Here is an 18,576-nt window from a genome sequence, read left to right on the forward strand (position 1 = left end):
CTGGGATAAATGCCTCAGAATATAAGAACACAATAGCTGAATTCTATTATAAGTTCATTTTTTTGTTTTGAAAGTAATAGCCAAACAGTTTACCAGAATGGTCATACCATTTTACATTCTCACCAGCAATGGTAGAATGATCCAGTTTCTCTGTATCTCCACTAGCCTTTGGTATCATCATTGTTTTTCAACAGCCATTTTGATATATGGGTGATGATAGTTCATTTTGGTTTTAATTTGAATTTCTCTAATGGCTAATGTTTTTGATATTTTCAGATATTTGCCATCTATATATCCTCAGTGAAATGTCTATATGTCACATTTCTTTTTTTTTAATTTTTTAATATTTATTTTTTAGTTTTCGGCAGACACAACATCTTTGTTTGTATGTGGTGCTGAGGATCGAACCCGGGCCACACGCATGCCAGGCGAGCGCACTACCACTTGAGCCACATCCCCAGCCCTATATATCACATTTCTATTTGGATTGTTTTGTTTTTTAATGTTGAGGTTTAAGAGTTCTACATATATTCTAGATATGAGTCATTGATTAGTTGGATATGTCATTTGCAAATATTTTATCTCAATCTATAATTTATCTTTTCACCTTTTTAAGAACCTTTCACAGAGCAAGTTTTTAATTTTATGAAGTCCAGCCTATAAAGTTTTCCACCTATGGATCATGCTTTTGGTGTCAAGTTTAAGAATTCTTTACTTAGTCTTAGGTCCCCCGAGTTTTCTCATATATTTTTTTTTAATTTTTTTTTTAAGGAGAGAGAGCGAGAGAGAGAGAGAGAATTTATTTTTAATATTTATTTTTTAGTTCTCGGCAGACACAACATCTTTTGTTTGTATGTGGTGCTGAGGATCGAACCCGGGCCGCACGCATGCCAGGCGAGTGCACTACCGCTTGAGCCATATCCCCAGCCCAGTTTTCTCATATATTCTTTCTATGTTTGTCATTTTGTTTTATATTTACATTCATGTTTAATTTTTTTAGTTGATTTTTTTGTAGAACATATGAAATTTAGATCAAGATTCTTTTTTTTGGCTAATGGATATTCAGTTGCACTAGAGTATTTACCGTAAAGGCTGACCCTTCTCCATTGAATTGATTTTGCTCCTTTGTCAAAAACTAAGTAGGCATATTTGTGTGGATTTATTTCTCAGTTTTGTTCCCTTGATCTTTGTGTCTGTCCCTCTGTCTATACCATTCTATCTTGATTACTACCATTATATAGTAAGTCTTGGTGTGGGGAAAAGTAATTCCTCCCACTTTATTTGTCTTTTTCAAAATTGTTTTGGGTATTTTAGAACCTTTCCCTTTTCCCATAAATGTTGGAATAAGTTTATCTCTATCTACAAAGAATTGTGTTAAGATGGTCATCTTAATTCCTGGTCATAGGAATTGCATTAAAACTATAGATTAATTTAGGGAGAAACAGCGTCTTACTATGAGTTTTCCAGTTCATGAACATGCTTTTTCATCAGTATTTTACGACTTTCATCATTCTTATTCTTTGTCTAATTCACGCTTAACTATTTAATATTCTCTTGAGCTTGAAATCAAATTTTCATTTTGATTTCCACTCATTCATTGTCAGTGTATAGAAATGCAATTTATTTTTGTGTGTTGGTGGTGTATCTTGTTACTTTCCTGAATTTACTTAGTTGTTCTAGAAGTTGGTTGGTTTTGTGTGTGTGTGTGTGTGTGTGTGTGTGTGTGTATCCCTTGTGATTTTGTATATATACAGTCATGTTTACATAGAGGGACAAATAGGGACAGTTTTCTTTCTTTCCAGTCAGAATGTCTTTAATTTATTTGTTACCTTATTGAAGTGATTGTGACTTCCAGTACTATGCTAAATAAGAGTAGTGAAAGTGAATATCCTTGCCTCGTTTCCAGTCTTAGAGGGGCAAACATTCAACATTTCACCATTAAATATGATATTAGATTTAAGTTTTTTGTAAATTCTCTTTCTGAAGCCAGGGAATTTTGCCTCAATTCCTTGTGTTTTAGCCTATTTTGTGCTACTAAAACAGAATACGAGAGGTTGGGCAATATATAAAGAATAGAAATTCATTTCTCATAGTTTTGGAGGCTGGGAAGTCCAGGATCAAGGCACCAGCAGGTTTGGTCTCAGGTTCCAAGATGGCACCTTGTTGCATCTTCCAGAGTGGAGGAAAGTGGTCCTAACATGACAGAGGCAGGATAGCAATTGAGAGTGCACCTACTTCTGAACTCAGTTTTATAGTGGCATAAACACTTCCAAAATGTCCCACTTCCCAACAATGTTGCATGAATTTCCAACACATGGATTTTGGGGGATACATTTGGATCACAGTACCTTATGTACTAGATTATGAATGAATTTTGTCAGATGTTTTTTCTGCATCATTTTATATGACATATAAAATATTTTTATTCAGTTTGATGATATGGTAGATTACATTGATTGATTTTTAAATATGTTAGACCAGGCTTGCATGAACTGGAATAAATCTGTCTTGGTTGTAGAATGTTATTTTTATACACATTGTTGGATTTGACTTGCTAAAATTTTGTTAAGGGGGCTGGGGATGTGGCTCAAGTGGTAGTGCGCTCGCCTGGCATGCGTGCGGCCCCGGTTCGATCCTCAGTACCACATACAAACAAAGATGTTGTGTCCGCCAAAAACTAAAAAATAAATATTAAAATTCTCTCTCACTCTCTTTAAAAAAAAAGAATGTGGTCCTCATTAATTATATAATGTATTTCAGTTTATTAAAAAAAAAGATAAAATTTTGTTAAGGATTTTTGTATCTAAGTTCGTGAGTAATATTGGTCTGTAGTTTTATTTTGTGCTGTCTTTGTCTGGGTTTGGTATAGAATAATGCTGGTTTTATAAAATGAATTAGTGGGGCTAGGGATATAGCTCAGTTGGTAGAGTGCTTATCTTGCATGCACAAGACCATGGGTTCAATCCCCAGCACCACAAAAAAAAAAAAAAAAAAAAAATAGGACTGTTCTATCTATTTTCTTGGAAGAGTTTATGTAAACTATATGTTAATTTGAACCCTTGGTCAAATTCTCCAATGAAAACATTTGGGCCTTGAATACTTTGTGGGGGATTGAACTTTTAAATTATAAATGCAATTTCTTTCTTTCTTTTTTTTTGTGTGGTGCAAGGGATTGAACCCAGGGCCTTGTGCATACTAGGCTAGCACTCTACCAACTGAGCTATATCTCCAGCCCTTATAAATCCAATTTCTTTAGTAATTATGTGACTATTTATTTTTATCTTTTGTTTTGGCTATTTTCGTTGCATGTGGTTCTTGAGGAATTGGTCCATTTCTTTTAAGTTACTGAATTTACGAATTTAAAGTTACTTGCGTATTCCTTTATTATTTTTTTTAGTAGCTTCAGGGTCTGCTATAATGCTCTCTATTTCATCTCTGGTATTGATGACTAATGTCTTCTCTCTTTATCTTATCAGTCTTTATAGAGATGTATAAATTTTATTAATATTTTTCAAATAATTAATTTTCATTTCATTAGTTTTCTGTATTGTTTTTCTGATTTCAATTACTCATATCTCTTTTCTTTTCAAGAGCTGACCCTTTTTTCTCTTCACAGGTTCCAAGTCCATCTTCAAGGCCTACGGACACATTTCAGCCATCACTAGTAATGCCCTTGACACCCTCCTATCATATCCCCTGTCAGAGCTCCAGGATGAAGACTATAAGTGACTACAGGACACCTGAACCCCAGGCAATCCAGCCTTTGCCTTTGGGCCCTGGGGTCAGGCCTGGTGAGTAAATGGAGATTTGTTTGGGCACAGAATGGAGGTCTCAGGAAAGACAGACATATTCCCTCCCAAATTCATGTTGGTCCGGTTTAGAGAGGATCTGGTTTTGTTTTGTTTAAAAATTAAAAAAAAAATTTTTTTTTTGAGAGAAGAGCTTCAGAGTTGCAATCAAAATTCCTATCCCATACTGAGTTTTTAACATTCTCTCTTATGTTAAAGACTTTGTATATTTTGGTAATATACCAAACTTGTTATACTGGTGATTTCAATCCTATAAGATTATTTTGAGGGTCAAATAAGGAGAACAGTTAAAGTACTTTATAAATTATAAGATCTCTTTACACTTGGATTAATCATTTATTATTATTGTCAGTTGTGGTGTTTTGGTTTTTGTTCTATTTTGAAATTTTTGAGACAGGATTTTGCTATGTTCCTAGGCTAGCCTCTAACTCCTGGGCTCAAGTGATCCTCATGCCTCAGCCTTCTGAGTAATTGGAACCACAAACATGTGTCACCATACCTGGCTTGTTTTATTTTGTTGCTGACCTATTCCTGTCTGATATACTGAATCTCTCCCAAATTGAAGTTTGGTGACAAATTACCTATTTCTGTTCTACTTCAGCTTTATCTCAGCTGCAACTATTAGGAGGACAAAGGGCTCCACCCTCAAACCCTGTGAGATTCCCTGGAACATGGCCTGTTTCTGGTCTTCCTCCACTCATGGCAGCCCCAGACATCATGGTGCCTGGCTCTACTTCTCTGTCTGAGACTCCTAGACTACTCCCTCTGCCTTCTGTGAGACCACCAGGTCCTAGCCCTCTGAGCTCCCAGCTCCTGGCCCCTCCTGCCTACTCTCCTGTAACTTACCCTCCCGGAGGGCCAGGTGCTCCATGCTCTAGCTCTCTCTCAAGTGCTAGCATCTTGACCCCTCATCAAGGTCAGTTTTCCTTCCATGGCTTCCCCCTTGTGGGCTGTTGCCTCCTTTTCCTCCCCTCCTACCACTGTCTCAGAGTCTTTTCCCTCAAGCCAATGAACTGGGGCCCTTTGGTTTGGAGGTTGTTAGCTGGTCTGCAAAGGGAGGTGTGACAGATTCCAATTAAAATAATTTTTCTAGTCTTCAGACTAAAACTTTCTAATGTTCCTGACCATGCCCCTAAAAACTCCTATCTTTTTATTCTACAGGACCTCAGAATTCGTGGAAAAATGTTCCTACCCCTCAAGGAAATCTCCAGAGGAAAAAGGTCAATGTATTGTTCCTTATCCACCCCCTCATATATTCAGCAGTGGCCCACTTTCTAGTTCTTTATAGAATTCAACCCATTTCTTCCCATTCTTGGGCTGCCTCTGCCCTTTTCCCAGTCTTCCCCCTCAGCACCACCTTCTTTCCCTCCTATATACATTCACCAGTCTCCCTTTTTCCACTTTGCCACTCACTGTCTTGTTTCCTTAATTCAGTATATGTCTACCATTCCCCAAAACTAAGGCCTATAGGGTTTCTCAGCTTAGATTCATGTGCCTTTCTTTCTCTCTTTAGCTCCCGGAGGTATTTATGCCTCTAGCACCAATTACTGCTCCAGTTAGGAGCCTTATCCCTGAGCCACAACGGGTCCTTCCATCACAGACCCCCATTTCCAGTGTGAATCATGCTCCCCCTGGAGCTCCAGGAGAACTCAGCCTACAGGTAACAGGGACAACTGTTCCCCTGCTCTGGGAAGCCTTCCAGCCCTCCTTGGGAGTAAAAGTGGGGAGCATGTAGCTGGGCATCATTTTTCAAGGTAGAGGCAAACCTATTCTCTGTTCTTACTATAGAGAATGGAGGGCTCTCTCCTCAGCTCTGTTGTACTCTAATGGGAGCAGTATGCCTGACCCTGAGTCACTGAGGATGAGACCTTAGGAAAACCATGAGAAAGGTAATTTTCTTGCCTGTCCCTTCTCCCCACTCCTTCATTAGCAACGTCAGCAACCACCTCCTAAGATGATAGAAAGAAAGGCACTGCCCCCAGAGCATCAGTCCTTGAAGACCAGCTTTGAGGCACTTCTCCAGCACTGCTCCCTTTCTGCAACTGACTTAGTAAGTTTGAACCTTCCTGTGATGCCCTCTTCATACTCTCAACTGGTTTCAGGATGTCTCTGGAGACCAGTTCCTTCACTATCCCTGTATATGCTGACCATATTTCAGACTTTTTAGAAGTCCATGCAGAGTAGGGGAGGGACTTGGAGTCTGGTCCAAAGTCTAGCTCCATGGTAGCAGGACCCAACAGCATGGAGACTTACAGGCAATGGGGTATACAGAAGAAGGGGGAAGCCAGCAGGAAGAACAAGTGCCGTTCATTTCCTAGCTATATCAGCTTAAGCAAGACATTACTATCTTTGGGTTTTCATTTCCTCCTCTGTGAAATGAAGGAAATAGTACTAAGTCATTCTAGCTTTAATGTAGTGGATTCTTTATAGCCCTGTGTTAAGCTTATGGGCTGGGTCAAAAGCCATTTGCCTCCCTACAGAAGACAAAAAGGAAGCTGGATGAGGCTGCCCAACGTCTAGAAGGTCTATATGAGAAACTCTGTGAGGGGACGGTGAGTATCTACCTGTGTTCCCTCTGCCTCATGCCCTCCCACTACCTTCCATGAGCAAAGGAAGCCCAGAGTCTTCTTTTCCATAGGAAAGACTGCTCCCCCACCTCAAATACCCACATATTTCCTGAATGGGAAGAGATGGGGCTCTGGAACTTGAGGCTGTCTTATCTCTTTCAGGCTGCCAGGGTGGGGCTGGTTGAATTTATTAACCTAAGGGCAATCCCTTCACAGCTCTCACCTCATGTCCTGGCTGGGCTACATGAAGTTGCCCGATGTGTGGATGCAGGAAGCTTTGAGCAGGGCCTCGCAGTGCACGCCCAGGTGGTGGGCTATAGCAGCTTCAGCGAAGTGTCCAGCTTCATGCCTATCCTGAAGGCTGTCCTCACCATTGCACACAAGCTGCAGGGCTAAGCCAGTCAGCCTCTCTTGCCAAGAGGCCACTTCTGTATTACTTAACTACCCCCCCGCCCCGCAGAGAAGAAAAATTGTGCAACAGATTCTGTTTGTTTTTCCCCACTTTCTTCCCTTGCTGCCAGGTATATGATGCTGTGGACTTGGCTCCAAACCAGCTGAGTTCCTGTTTTGTTTTTTTTCACCCCTTTATTCCTGACCACCTCCTGTCTATCCAAAACACTCAGCGCTGGAGGCAGGACATAGAGCCAGGTCTTACTTTCCCTAATATAGTTTTCTGACAGGACCTAGGCCATGAGGTCTTCTCCCCCAGGGATATTCTGTTCGAGTGGCTTGTGATAGGGTGAACAGGGTCATTACTTCCAATTCTACCTCTACTGTGACCTATCTTGGGAATCTTTTGTTTTTCCCTTCTGAGGTTTGTGAGCCTGACCTTACCTTCTCCTTGCCTCTGATTTTATATTTCCAGATCCATATTCCCTTGTAGCCCCAGCAGCTGGGGACAAGTTGGGTGCTGTTTACCATTCAAACAAGTCATAGACATGAGGGTTTGCAGTTGAACAGAACCAAGAGAGGAAGTTCTAGTCTTTTAAAAATGGAACCTGTCATGTGCCAGCATTTTTTAAGGGTAAGCAAAGTTAAGGAGCAGGCAGAAGGGGTGAACTGCCTTTTGCTGGGAGCTATCTTAGGCTATGAGATAGGAGCAGAGGGACAACAGCCTACAAAGGAATGGTCTTCAACTCCACATTTGAGCCTGGCCCAAGGACTTAAGCTATTCATTCTGTGATTATAAGCCCTATTCTGGAATAGAAACCATATTAACAAAAGATGTCTTCTAGCCCTGCTCCTCAAGGGTTGGGATTCTTCTTCCCCTCAGCCACCATATATCTCAGGGCTTCCTTCTCTGGCTGCATTTTCATGGTAGGAATTCTGCATTTGATGTATGATATATTTAATAATGCAATAAAGCTGCTTTGATTTGGTTTGCTCAGTGATCTCCCAATTATTGTCTCCTCTGGGACCTATTTTGCCATTACCTCTCTTTTGAGTCCTTTCTCTTCTTGCTCCTTATATCCTAATAATCAAGTGAAAGTCTTGGAGAGAAATATGAAGTCGAGAGTTGAAGAAAGGATCTTGATTTCAAGTCCAGTCCCATGGACTTGCTGGCCAAACTGCCGTGATGTGTGTGTGTGTCTCCATCCGTGCCTGACATTCAGCTCCAGGGTTTTCCCCACACCACTTGAGGGCTGAGCTCAGCTGCACAAAAGGACTGGGTGTGAAGCCAGGGGGTACTAGCTCTAATCCTGTTGTCGATCCCATCATGTCTGCAGGCTAGATGTGTGTGTTTGGGAGGGAGGGATTGTTAGGCAGTATTTGTTTGTAAAGCCACTTGCTCTTCAGATAATACTTGCACTAACTTCTATTGATGAAGCAGTGTGAGCCCCAGCAAAGTCCTTTCCCAAAGTGTCTTTGAAGCCAAGAGCCCATTGAAGGGAAGAAAGGCTGGGAGAGGGGATTAGTTTGTTCAGCAGCTGTGAATTTCAGTGGGAGGTTGATGAACTCTGAAGTCTTTGTTTAAATTAAAGGGGGGGAGAAAAAAGCCGCTGTTGGAGCGAGAGCCCCACTTGGGGCCCTGAACTAACACAAGGAGAAGTCTGAGCTGCAGGGAGCTGTGTACTGACTGCGAAGACTTTTCCCAAACACTTTCGGAAAAGGTGTTGTGAGAAGAGAAGGGGGCGGAGTAGCGGATTAACATGTGAAATGAAGTTTTCATTGACTCTGGTGGGGGTAGAAGGCTATTTTAATGGCATTTTGTTCCCCTATTTTCTCTTCTGGAGCTCTTTAGAGATATTGTTTTGCTAAGACAGGCTTTCTTTCCCCTTCTTTCCAGTCTAAGGATTGCCTCTATGGGAGCCAACATAAATATTTCTCCTCCAGGAATGCGGGTTAATTAAAAGGAAATGAATGAGTGGAAGCATCCAATCCAGACCCACAATAGGCAAGTGCCCTGGACTGCCCTCCCCTCCCACCACCACCAGCACCACCAGCACACTGAGTATGACCCTGTCTGTCTTTGCCCTGACCTGCTGCTAAGGCCAGTTGAGGCTGGGATTCTTTTCAAGAAAAGAAAGCTCTGCCTGTGTGTAGGCTTACAGGCCAGGGACAGGAAAGAGACAGTGTTTTGCCCACCCTACCCAGTCAGTGTTCTTGTCACTTCTTAGGACCTCCCTCTGCTTCTGTCCTCAAGCTGAGACAGATGGGCTCCTAAAGAGCCCACAAGAGGAAGGAAGGGGCCTGGGTTCCAGTACTCACCCTACAGTGACTTACAAGCCAGTCATCTTTCTCAGCATCAGTCTAAGTCTGTAAAACAAAAGGTTTAGCTGACCTCAGAGTTGTCTTCCTAAGCAACAGTTCTGGAATTGCCTATGTTTGTTAAGGGGAACACAGCCCTGGCAATTAGTGTAAGACAGGAACCCATGAGTGCACCAGTGTTGACTGAGTGAATGAATTAATTAATAATGAAAAAGGGGTTAAAAAAAAGCAATGCAGATCTAAGGTAGCTCAACAATGTTTTCTTTATAAAACTCAAATCATTCTGGTATCAATCATATCTATTTGGGGATACAAAACAATAACCTATGAAAGAACTTCCTGGCAGCATAACATGTTTGGAGTGCTGACCTGTTGTCACCAATTTGAAGCACAATAGTTCTCTTATGTTGGGAGACCTCTGGGAGAGTACAGCTTTACTTTACAACATTTACTTTTATATTTTCTAGTCGCCTTGCCAGATTTTCTTCCTATCAAGTAACTCTGCCAAATGAGACAACTAGGTTAGTATATGCTGCTGCTTGATTAGAAAAGAAGAGTGGCTTGGGAGACTCAGGAGGCCCAAGAGCTGAGAAAACAAGCAAAGGGCCTTTTGCTGATAAAGCTGGAAATTAAGCATTAAGAAACCCTGAAGGGAAGTGTATCCCCCTGGTAAGGAGGAAAGGGAACCTCTCTTCCAGTAAGTATTAGTCAGACCAGAAGATGTAGGGGTGAGACTAGGGCCTGGGTCTGATTTGGCCACTGTCTCACTTTGGAGTATAAGAGCCCTTCTATTTTTCCAGTGCCTTGGATTTTGTGACCTCTGTACTTTTTCCTACTTTGGAAGAAAAGGGATAAGTCTAGCATATGACCAGTTCTACTCTGGAAGAGCTGCCTGGTGTCCAGACCCAGGACTGGCCCAGGGCAAGGAAGCAGGCTGGGAAGCTCTTGGGGCTGCAGAAGGTCTGTAAGGAATTGGCTCTTCATTCCCAAGAGCTCTGTTTCATAAACAAGTTCATGTGGAATGCTTCTCTCTGAAGATGGAACCAAAAAGACTCAAGTACCACAAGCAGCAAGCTTTTGGCTATGGAGTGACTGTATTAGTGGAAGGTTTATGTGGATGATTTACTAATCCTCAAAAGATTAGCCTCAATCAAGTCAGGCTAGCTACTTAGGCTATCAAGGAAGCAAGTTTCTAGGGAAAACAGTATCCTACCACGGTGGGAAGAAAATAAGAGTCTCAAAGTTATATCTTCTACCCCACCCTACCCCAGTATCCCCAGGAAGAAGCTCAGTACCCAGGAAATGAGGCACATATCATAATGATTGCAATAAATTAAAGTTCAAGGTGCTGAACTTCCTATTAGCAACAGTTTCATTGCAGGAAGTTTACTTATTGAAGGAAAGTATCCAATGCCCTGAACTCTGCCTGTTGGAGAACCAGGTGAGTGAAAGGAAGGGGCTCTGCTTCTTCCTATGGCCTGCCTTTAGAGGTGCAGACAGGGTCCGAGTGGGAAATTGCCTTTATTTACCTCAGTTTTGGCTCAGAGGAACAAAGCTTTGGAAAGGAAAAAAGGTGAAGTTATTTTCTGGGAAGAAATAGGTTAGGAGCAGGGAGAAGATAACTTTGAAGGGAAGGAAATAATAGTAATCTGTGTTTACATAGTTTCTTGACCTCTTGGGTATAATTCTGGAGTACCTTGAGTGATCATCTAGGAAGATAGTTACCTCACTGGTAAAGTCCATTGGTGACATGGTGTCACAAGAAGTACCACCCTGGTGTTTAGCAAGTCAAGTTCCCTTTTACACCATATTCTACTTCTTCCTCTAGGGACCAATCCCTAAGGTACATTTATTCCCAGGTCATTTTTTTTTCTTTTCTTTTCAGAGGAAGGGGAAAAGGGGAAGGAAAGAGAAAGTGTTAGAGATTCCTGGGAGTATCTGGGTCAATAGCAGGAAGTTGCAAGATCGGGAAGGGCTCTGCAGGAAGGGAATGCCCCTGCCATCGGGCTTGGTAGCAGACAATGGGCAAGAGAAAAAGACATGGCTTTACCTGAGCCCTCCATATCTGAGAAGGGTCCTTCTAGTTCCCAAGTCTTAGTCAGGCTTAGGCCAGTTGGGAGGTGGGGTCAGGGAGGAGCGCCTATTTTCACCCTAGTCCAAGGAAGACCAATAGCGCAGTCTTAGAACAGGTCTCACACCAAAGTGTGGGCTGTGAGGAGACGCAGAACCAATTCTAGGAGAGCACAGAGAAATTGGGGAAACGTTAGGGAAGTGGCAAGCTCCAGAAAGATTGCATCCTCTCCCTCTCAGGATCTCTGGACTTGGGGAGTGCGGGGTCCCCAATTCCTAGGTTCCTCTATTACTGGGGTCGCTAAACGAAGCCAAGGACAAATTGGGAAAGGAGGCAGGAGAGGAGACCCTTAGGGTTTTCTCCCGGGTTTGTGCGCAGCGCCTCCCCGCGGCCGCTCTGCGCGGCTACAGAAGTACTTGGTGACCCGCCGGCGGCACTGCTCACAGCGGACAGCACAGCACCAGTGGAACTTGCAGTTACAGCTGGACACGGTTTCCGCGCGGCGCTCCTCCACCGCCAGCCCACAATCCCCGCACAGACGGCGGCAGCTGCGGCGCTCCCAGCGGCCCAGAGCCCGCCCGCGCCGCAGGCATTCCCGGCCTTCAGTGCCCAGCAGCCCTAGCGTCTTGTTCTCCAAGCAGTAGTCTGGGGAGTCCTCCAGGTGCACCAGCTCCCTGGTGGAGATGGAGCGGAAGGTGTCGGCGATGGCGCCGCGGCCGGCAGCGCTGTTGCCAGCACCCTGCAGTAGGTCCACCTTGAGAGCGGCGTGGTACTTCTCCTTCAGGTGCGCGCCCACCTCGCGGAACTCAGGCAGCTGCAGCCAGCAGGTCTGTGTGGTGCAGCTGCCAGACACGCCGTGGCACTTACACGTGCGTTTCATGGTGCCCTTCACCGCCTAGGGAGAGAGTGGAGTAAAAGCCCTGCCCTGGAGGGATTGCGAGGCGCCCAGCTAGTCTGCTCATCCAGCCCATTAGTATTTGAATGAAGAATTGTCCATACCGAGGGCTGGTAGTGGTTTGTACTAGCTGCTTAGTCCCAGGGTCTGTGACACTCACCTTACGGCCGGCCTCGTTATTATGAAGATTCATGGCTGCCCGGGCATCCTGTCCTGTTTCCAGGGCATCCACAAACTGCTTGGAGATTGCCTCTCCGAAGCCCACGTTGTCGCTGCAGCCTCCCCACAGCCAACCTTGACCCCCTGGAAAAGTGCAGGGGGGAAAGGTCATTGAGCAGGCCAACGCAGAGTTTCCAGGGCTGCTGTTTCTAATTGGACTTGGGGGGAGGGGGTGGCAGGGGTCACTGTCTGGGATAGGAAAAGATTAAGGTTAGGCTAGTGCCCTGTGTCGGGATTAGTTTCAGTCTAGAAGGTTTGTTTTTGCCACCTTTGCGGTCCCACTTCCAGCCCCAGCCAATTCCCTGCACAGGGCTCCATGACATTTGTGGCTGTCTAGTGGACTGATTCTCTGCCTGGGATCTCCTCTGCCTCTACTCAGTAGGCAAAGTAAGCACCATGTCTGTCAGTGATTGAGGTCCTCAAGGGGTAAAATTGTGTGCAAAGGTGAGGAGAGCTCAAGGCTGAGGGAGGAAAAGAGGTGCAATTGAAATAATATGGAAAAACGAAGTTGGAAATTGATTGGGTGGACACAGAGGATTAGCGGCTGCAGTGGAGGCAGAGTGGAGAGTAGAGCAGGATAGACAAAATAAAAGAAAGTCCTCCTGCATTCAAGAAGAAGGTGATTTGAGTCTATAGAGCAAGTTGTTTCATCATCATCACCACCATCATTATCTGTTTAAATTAAGGAAATCAATCAGTGGGAGAAGAGGGTCCCAAGCAACATTTAACTGTGTTTGTCACTGTAGGGTTTGTGCTCAAACTGGGTCACCCATCGTCAGCATGATTTTCCTTGTATTAGAAAAATGTTGAGCTGGGGATGTGGCTCAAGCGGTAGTGCGCTCGCCTGGCATGCATGCGGCCGAGGGTTCGATCCTCAGCACCACATACAAACAAAGATGTTGTGTCTGCCGAAAACTCAAAAATAAATATTAAAAAAATTCTCTCTCTCTCCCCCTCCCTGTCTCTCTCACTCTCTCTTTAAGAAAAAGAAAACAAAAATGTAACTTTATCCCACCAACCTTTTCATTCTTTAAGTGAACTTCCCTGGCCTGAACTACGTATCTCATTGATACTCACCCAGTTGCCCATTGCGGGAGTCATCACATCCACAGTTGTCAAAATCTCCAAGGCTGCAGTTTCTGGTCAGAGTGTACATGACTCCAGCAGAACTGATGGCATGTACAAATGCTGTCTCCCGATTAGCTGGCAGGAATAAAAAACATCTAGAGAGTTAGAGGCAGAGGTTGCAGTTAAAAGAAACACCGGTTATGTTACTTTCTTTTAATACCACCGTCATACTTGCCTTTCCCAGCTTGGTCCTATACCCACTTCATGATGTACCTTACTCACTTCCAGGGTCTGCTCCATTCCTGGCCTTAGCCCTACTCTTCTCCCCTTCCATCTTTTTATGAGAAGGTGACTAGATTGTTGTCAATATACATGATTATAAAGGATTTAGGTGGGGAAGACCCTGAGGAAGAAATGGGGAAGGAAATGAATTTGAAGGCCAGGTTGTAAAGAACCCTTCCCTACCTCCTTCTTGAACATTGGAGTCTAAGAGCAGAATATCTGATTGGCAGCTCTTTCTTTTTTCAAACAATATTTTAATATTTATTTAAAAATTAGTGTTCATGCCGGGCACAGTGGTGTACTCCTATAATCCCAGTGACTTGGGAGGCTGAGGCAGGAGAATTGCAAATTCAAAGTTAGCCTCAGCAAAAATCGAGGCACTAAGCAACTCAGTGAGACCCTGTCTCTAAATAAAATACAAAATAGGGCTGGGGATGTGGTTCAGTGGTCAAGTGCCCCTAAGTGCAATCCCTGGTACCAAAAAAAAAAAAAAAAAAAAAAAGAAAGAAAGAAAAAGAAAAAAATTGGTGTTCATTAACAACTTGCTCTGAAAGGATCAAAAGGAAGTGTCAATAACAACACTGAAAATATGCAGGACAATCTGCTTTAACATGTCATGAGGCCACATATTTCCTAGAAAAACTACAAATGCCATAATTTCATGCTTCTTTAAGGCTGAGTAATAATCCATTGTGTATATGTACCACATTTTCTTTATCCATTCATTTGTTGAAGGGCATCTAAGTTGGTTCCACAGTTTGGCTATTGTGAATTGAGATGGCAGCTCTTTCATTTACCGGCATGACCACTATTTATCTTCTTTCTGAGAATCTAGTCTTCAAGTTTCCACTTGCTCAATATCTCTCTGCTGAGTCTACCGAAGGAAGGGGCTAAGGGATATGAGGAATTATGACCCTGACCTGCCTTCTGATGCTGATGCTGCTTATGTTGTGAAGAAACCTTTAGCAATCAAGGATGTATAGGATTGGAGGTGAGGCAATGTCCGTTAATTGAACAGTGAGCATGTTGGGGAAGAAAGGAGAAAGCTCCATAGATAGGAAAGAGAGATGGAGAAAGAAAAGAGAATATCTCACAAGAGAGAAATGTCCTAAGAGACCAGGTGAAGAATATGGTATAGAGGAGAAAGGGGGCCATCCCTGAGGCTTTACCCTGGAACTAGAGGCCTGGGGAGCCGTGCCCAAGGCTTTCCTTACCACTTCGAAGTCCACCATGGCTGGAAAGTTGCAAGGCTCTCTCAGGGCAGTTCCAGCGGTCCCAGGCAAACTGGTATTTGCATTCTTCAATACCACTCTGAGCACCTGCTGCCACACTGCTGGAGTAGATCAGGTAAGCCTACAGGAATATGAGGGGGGAGGTCAAAGTTCAGTCTGAATTCAGGAGGCATTTGCCCCAAACTTGCCAAGCACCTCTCTTCATGCCCATTCCCCCATCCCTCCAAAATACTGGCAAAGCAAGTACTTTAAATATATCATCTCATTTAACATTACCAGTAGTCTTGTGAAATAGGTGTCATTTTATAACTTAGGAAACTGAGGTTCAGAGAGGGGAGGTAATTTTCCCAAGTAGCAAACGGCAGAAAGTAATGAAACACAGTTTTATCAGATTCTAATTCCATTAGTCTTTATTCATTATACTAAATTGCCTCTCCAAAATGAGTCCCAATCACATAATTCCTGAAATTTCAGCTGTTCTCATCCCATTATTATCTTAGAAAATAACATTTTGGAACTGGCATTGTTCTTCCATGTAGAGATCACGTAGTACAATTTTGGGGTTTTTTGTTTGTTTGTTTGTTTGACTCTATGGGACACTTTAGAAGGTACTTCTCTAATTTTGTGTTACTGAGGATTGAATCCAGGGCTTCATGCTTGCTAGACAAGCACTCTACCACTGAGCTACACCTCAGCCCTTATATTTATTTATTTTTTTAATTTTTAGACAGAGTCTCACTAAGTTGTCCAGGCTGACCTCAAACTTGAGCTCTTCCTGCTTCAGCTTCTGAGTAGCTGGAATTACAGATGCATGTCACCACAGCCAGCAGTACTCCTGTTTCTGCCTGGGCTCTGATATTAATTTATGGTGGTTTGGGGTATGTCCCAACCCTCTCTGAGTCTCAGTTTTTCTATCTTTAATATATACTACTTCATAATAAAAGGCATACATATAATGAAAAGAAAGCCACATGTATCATCTTCTGTCAACCAATTAAGATTAGCGATGTCCTTATTAATCAAAGGAATTTTTTCTTACTTTTGGACCAGTCATCAGGAAATTGTTTACTGACCTAGAAGAAAGAAAAAAACATAGGATATAATGGAGAGACACCAACTTATTTCTGCTTCCAAGACTTATAAGGATTATTCCAGTAAATATATTTGGTAGGAATAAAGAGAAACTAGTTTACCAAGGAAACATGCATAATAAAACTACTAAAGGTAACTTACTTAGTAAAATATAATGTGAATAAAAGTAATATGGTTTCTTTGGATTTTAAGGTCACTCATAACTACCAATATTATAAAAACTGGAAGTAATGTTTGATTATTTTGCTATGAATGGGCAAAGAGCTAATATAAACTCACAACTGCATACCAAACACTTCACTCTCAGGGATTTACAGCTGATCTTGTTCAGTCCTTACTGTTGGAGGGCATTATTGTCTGTATTTTACCAATAGGGAATCTGAGACTAAAAAAAAATGTTCAAGCTCACTCAGATAATAAGTGAATGAGGCAGGACTTGAATCTAGGTTCGTTTGACTCCATGGGACACTTCAGAAGGATACTTCTCTCACTGGGAAAAGGTAAACTGTGAAAGATCCCTCTAGAGTTTGAGTCATAATTAAATTCTAAAACTAAAAATAATTGACACTAGAATATGATTTGGTCTTCCTTTTTTCTGTAGTACAGAGTAGTGTTCACATGCTAGCTGAACACTCTACCACTGTTCCACACCCCCAGACTGGGGTGTTCCTTTTAAAACTAATGGATTTTTCTATAGGACTCAGCAGCTGCTGTCTTAGGTGTGTATCCCAGAGAAATGAAGAATTATTTTTACTCATGCATTTGTCCTCTGATGTTCATGGCTGCTTTTTTCATAATAGCCCCAAATTGGAAACTACCTAAATGTCTGTTAAAGTGTGAACGATACACAAAGAACCATGGCACAGCCATACCATGGAATGCTTTTCAGCAATTAGAAGGAATGAACTATTAACAAACACAACAACTTGGATGGATCTCAAGGAAATTAGACTGAACTATTAAAGTCAATCTCAAAAGGATACATACTGCATGATTTTATTTATGTAACAATAGTGAAATAATGTAATTATAGAGCTAAGTACAGACTAGTGGGGTTTCTAGGGATTTAGAAGAGGGGAATGAATGTGGCTATTAAGAATAAAATGAGAGAATCTTGGAATGATAGTAGGGTTAAGTGTCTTGTCTGAAGTAGAGGTTACACATGATTGTTACAAAATTGCATCAAGCTGCATGTGCGCTCACACACACACACACACACACACACACACACACACACAAGCCTACAAGGGAAGAAGCTCTAAAGGTATTGTACCATATTTGTAAGATGTTAACACTGGGGGAAGTTGTGAAAAGGGTGTGTGGATAGAACTTCCCTGTACATTTCTTTGCAACTTTTGCAAATCCCTAAATATACAAATATATATATATGTATTTAGATATACACAAACATACATGATCTGCAGTTCTGCAGTAATAGAGATTTGGAGAATGACTTCAGAATTGGCATTTGAAAATTAATCAAAATGTATTACCTATTATCTTTCTTTTTCCATTGTAATATAAGGAAGTAATCTGGGAATCATTATGTATTGTTTCATGAAAGTTGGTGTACCCTTAATTCTGAGATACACCTAAATGCAATAGGATACACCTAAATGTATCTGATAAGATACACCTAAATGCAAGATAAGATACACCTAAATGTATCTGATAAGATACATCTAAAATGCAAAACAATATTAACAATTTGGGAGGTTGCCAGTAGAGAAAATAAAAATATTTTGAAAGGCAAAAGCCATAGAAAATAATAGAAGACTACAGAATCTCAAAAAAAACCAAGGCCCAGTTTTTAAGATGCTTTATTTGTTCTTTTTAGTTATACATGACAGTAGAATGTATTTTGACATATCATACATACATAGAGCATAACTTCCCATTTTTATGGTTGTACATGATGTGGAGTTACACTGGTCATGTATTCCTATATAAATACAGGAAAGTTAATTCCTATTCATTCTACTATCTTTCCCATTCCCATCTCCCCTCCCTTCTCCCCACTCCCTGCTGTCCAATCTGCTGAACCTCCACTACCCGCTGCCCCTATCTATTGTGAGTCAGCATCTGCGTATCAGAGAGAACATTTGGCCTTTGGTTTTTTTGAGATTGGCTTATTTCACTTAACATGATAGTCTCCAGTTCCATCCATTTACCAACAAATGCCATAATTTCATTCTTCTTTATGGCTGAGTAATAGTCCATTGTGTGTATGTACTGCATTTTCTTTACCCATTCATCTGTTGAAGGGCACCTAGGTTTGTTCCATAGCTTAACTATTGTAAATTGAGCTGCTATAAACATTAATGTGGCTTGTCACTATATATGCTGATTTTAAGTCAGCATACTATAGACCAAGGAGTGGGATAACTAGGTCAAATGGTGGTTCCATTCCAAGTTCTCTAAGGAATCTCCATCATCATGCTACCCAGATTGGGTGCCATTCAAAGGGTTTATGCCATCCTTTATTCTTGACATCTCTGCTTCATTATTTAATAAAGATCTCAAACATAACATGGTCAAAACGGAACTCCTGCTCGTTGCTGCCACCGTCACATTCTTCTTCTGTAGTCCATCTAAGTAAAGGACTGTTCCTCCTAGTGGCTCAGACAAAAAT

At 42.1% G+C, this 18,576-nt stretch overlaps 2 protein-coding genes across 17 annotated transcripts in view; one reads left to right on the top strand and one right to left on the bottom strand.

Moving 5' to 3' along the window:
- The window catches only part of Sec31b (SEC31 homolog B, COPII coat complex component), a 39,434-nt gene extending 27,647 nt beyond the window's left edge, over positions 1–11,787 (top strand). For 9 of the 16 annotated variants that reach the window (XM_071610989.1, XM_027930277.2, XM_071610992.1 and 6 more), the window contains 7 exons: positions 3,617–3,791; positions 4,411–4,725; positions 4,971–5,029; positions 5,323–5,469; positions 5,740–5,859; positions 6,290–6,361; positions 6,593–7,763. In XM_071610989.1, the coding sequence (XP_071467090.1) occupies positions 3,617–3,791; positions 4,411–4,725; positions 4,971–5,029; positions 5,323–5,469; positions 5,740–5,859; positions 6,290–6,361; positions 6,593–6,772 (1,068 nt within the window). In that variant the 3' untranslated portion in view covers positions 6,773–7,763. The other 7 variants (XR_011707298.1, XR_011707297.1, XR_011707299.1 and 4 more) reach the window with 7 other exon arrangements.
- Wnt8b (Wnt family member 8B) lies at positions 11,506–16,724 on the bottom strand. The gene is made up of 6 exons (XM_027930282.2): positions 16,699–16,724; positions 15,892–15,976; positions 14,835–14,973; positions 13,348–13,473; positions 12,212–12,354; positions 11,506–12,051 (listed from the first exon to the last, which is right to left on the bottom strand). Exons 1-6 carry the CDS (start codon positions 16,722–16,724, stop codon positions 11,506–11,508), a joined length of 1,065 nt encoding a protein of 354 aa, XP_027786083.2.
- Between the last annotated feature and the right edge of the window lie 1,852 nt (positions 16,725–18,576).

This window comes from Marmota flaviventris, chromosome 4, assembly GCF_047511675.1.
Source record: "Marmota flaviventris isolate mMarFla1 chromosome 4, mMarFla1.hap1, whole genome shotgun sequence".
Taxonomy (NCBI): Eukaryota; Metazoa; Chordata; class Mammalia; order Rodentia; family Sciuridae; genus Marmota; species Marmota flaviventris.

Excerpts from the sequence above, each read along its gene's own strand:
- Wnt8b (XM_027930282.2), bottom strand. The coding sequence starts at position 16,724 with ATGAACATCAGAGGACAAATGCATGA. Across the intron at positions 14,974-15,891 it reads TCCTGATGACTGGTCCAAAA|GCTTACCTGATCTACTCCAG; the intron begins GTAAGAAAAAAT and ends ATATTCCTGTAG. Across the intron at positions 12,355-13,347 it reads CTCCCGCAATGGGCAACTGG|GGGGTCAAGGTTGGCTGTGG; the intron begins GTGAGTATCAAT and ends GCACTTTTCCAG.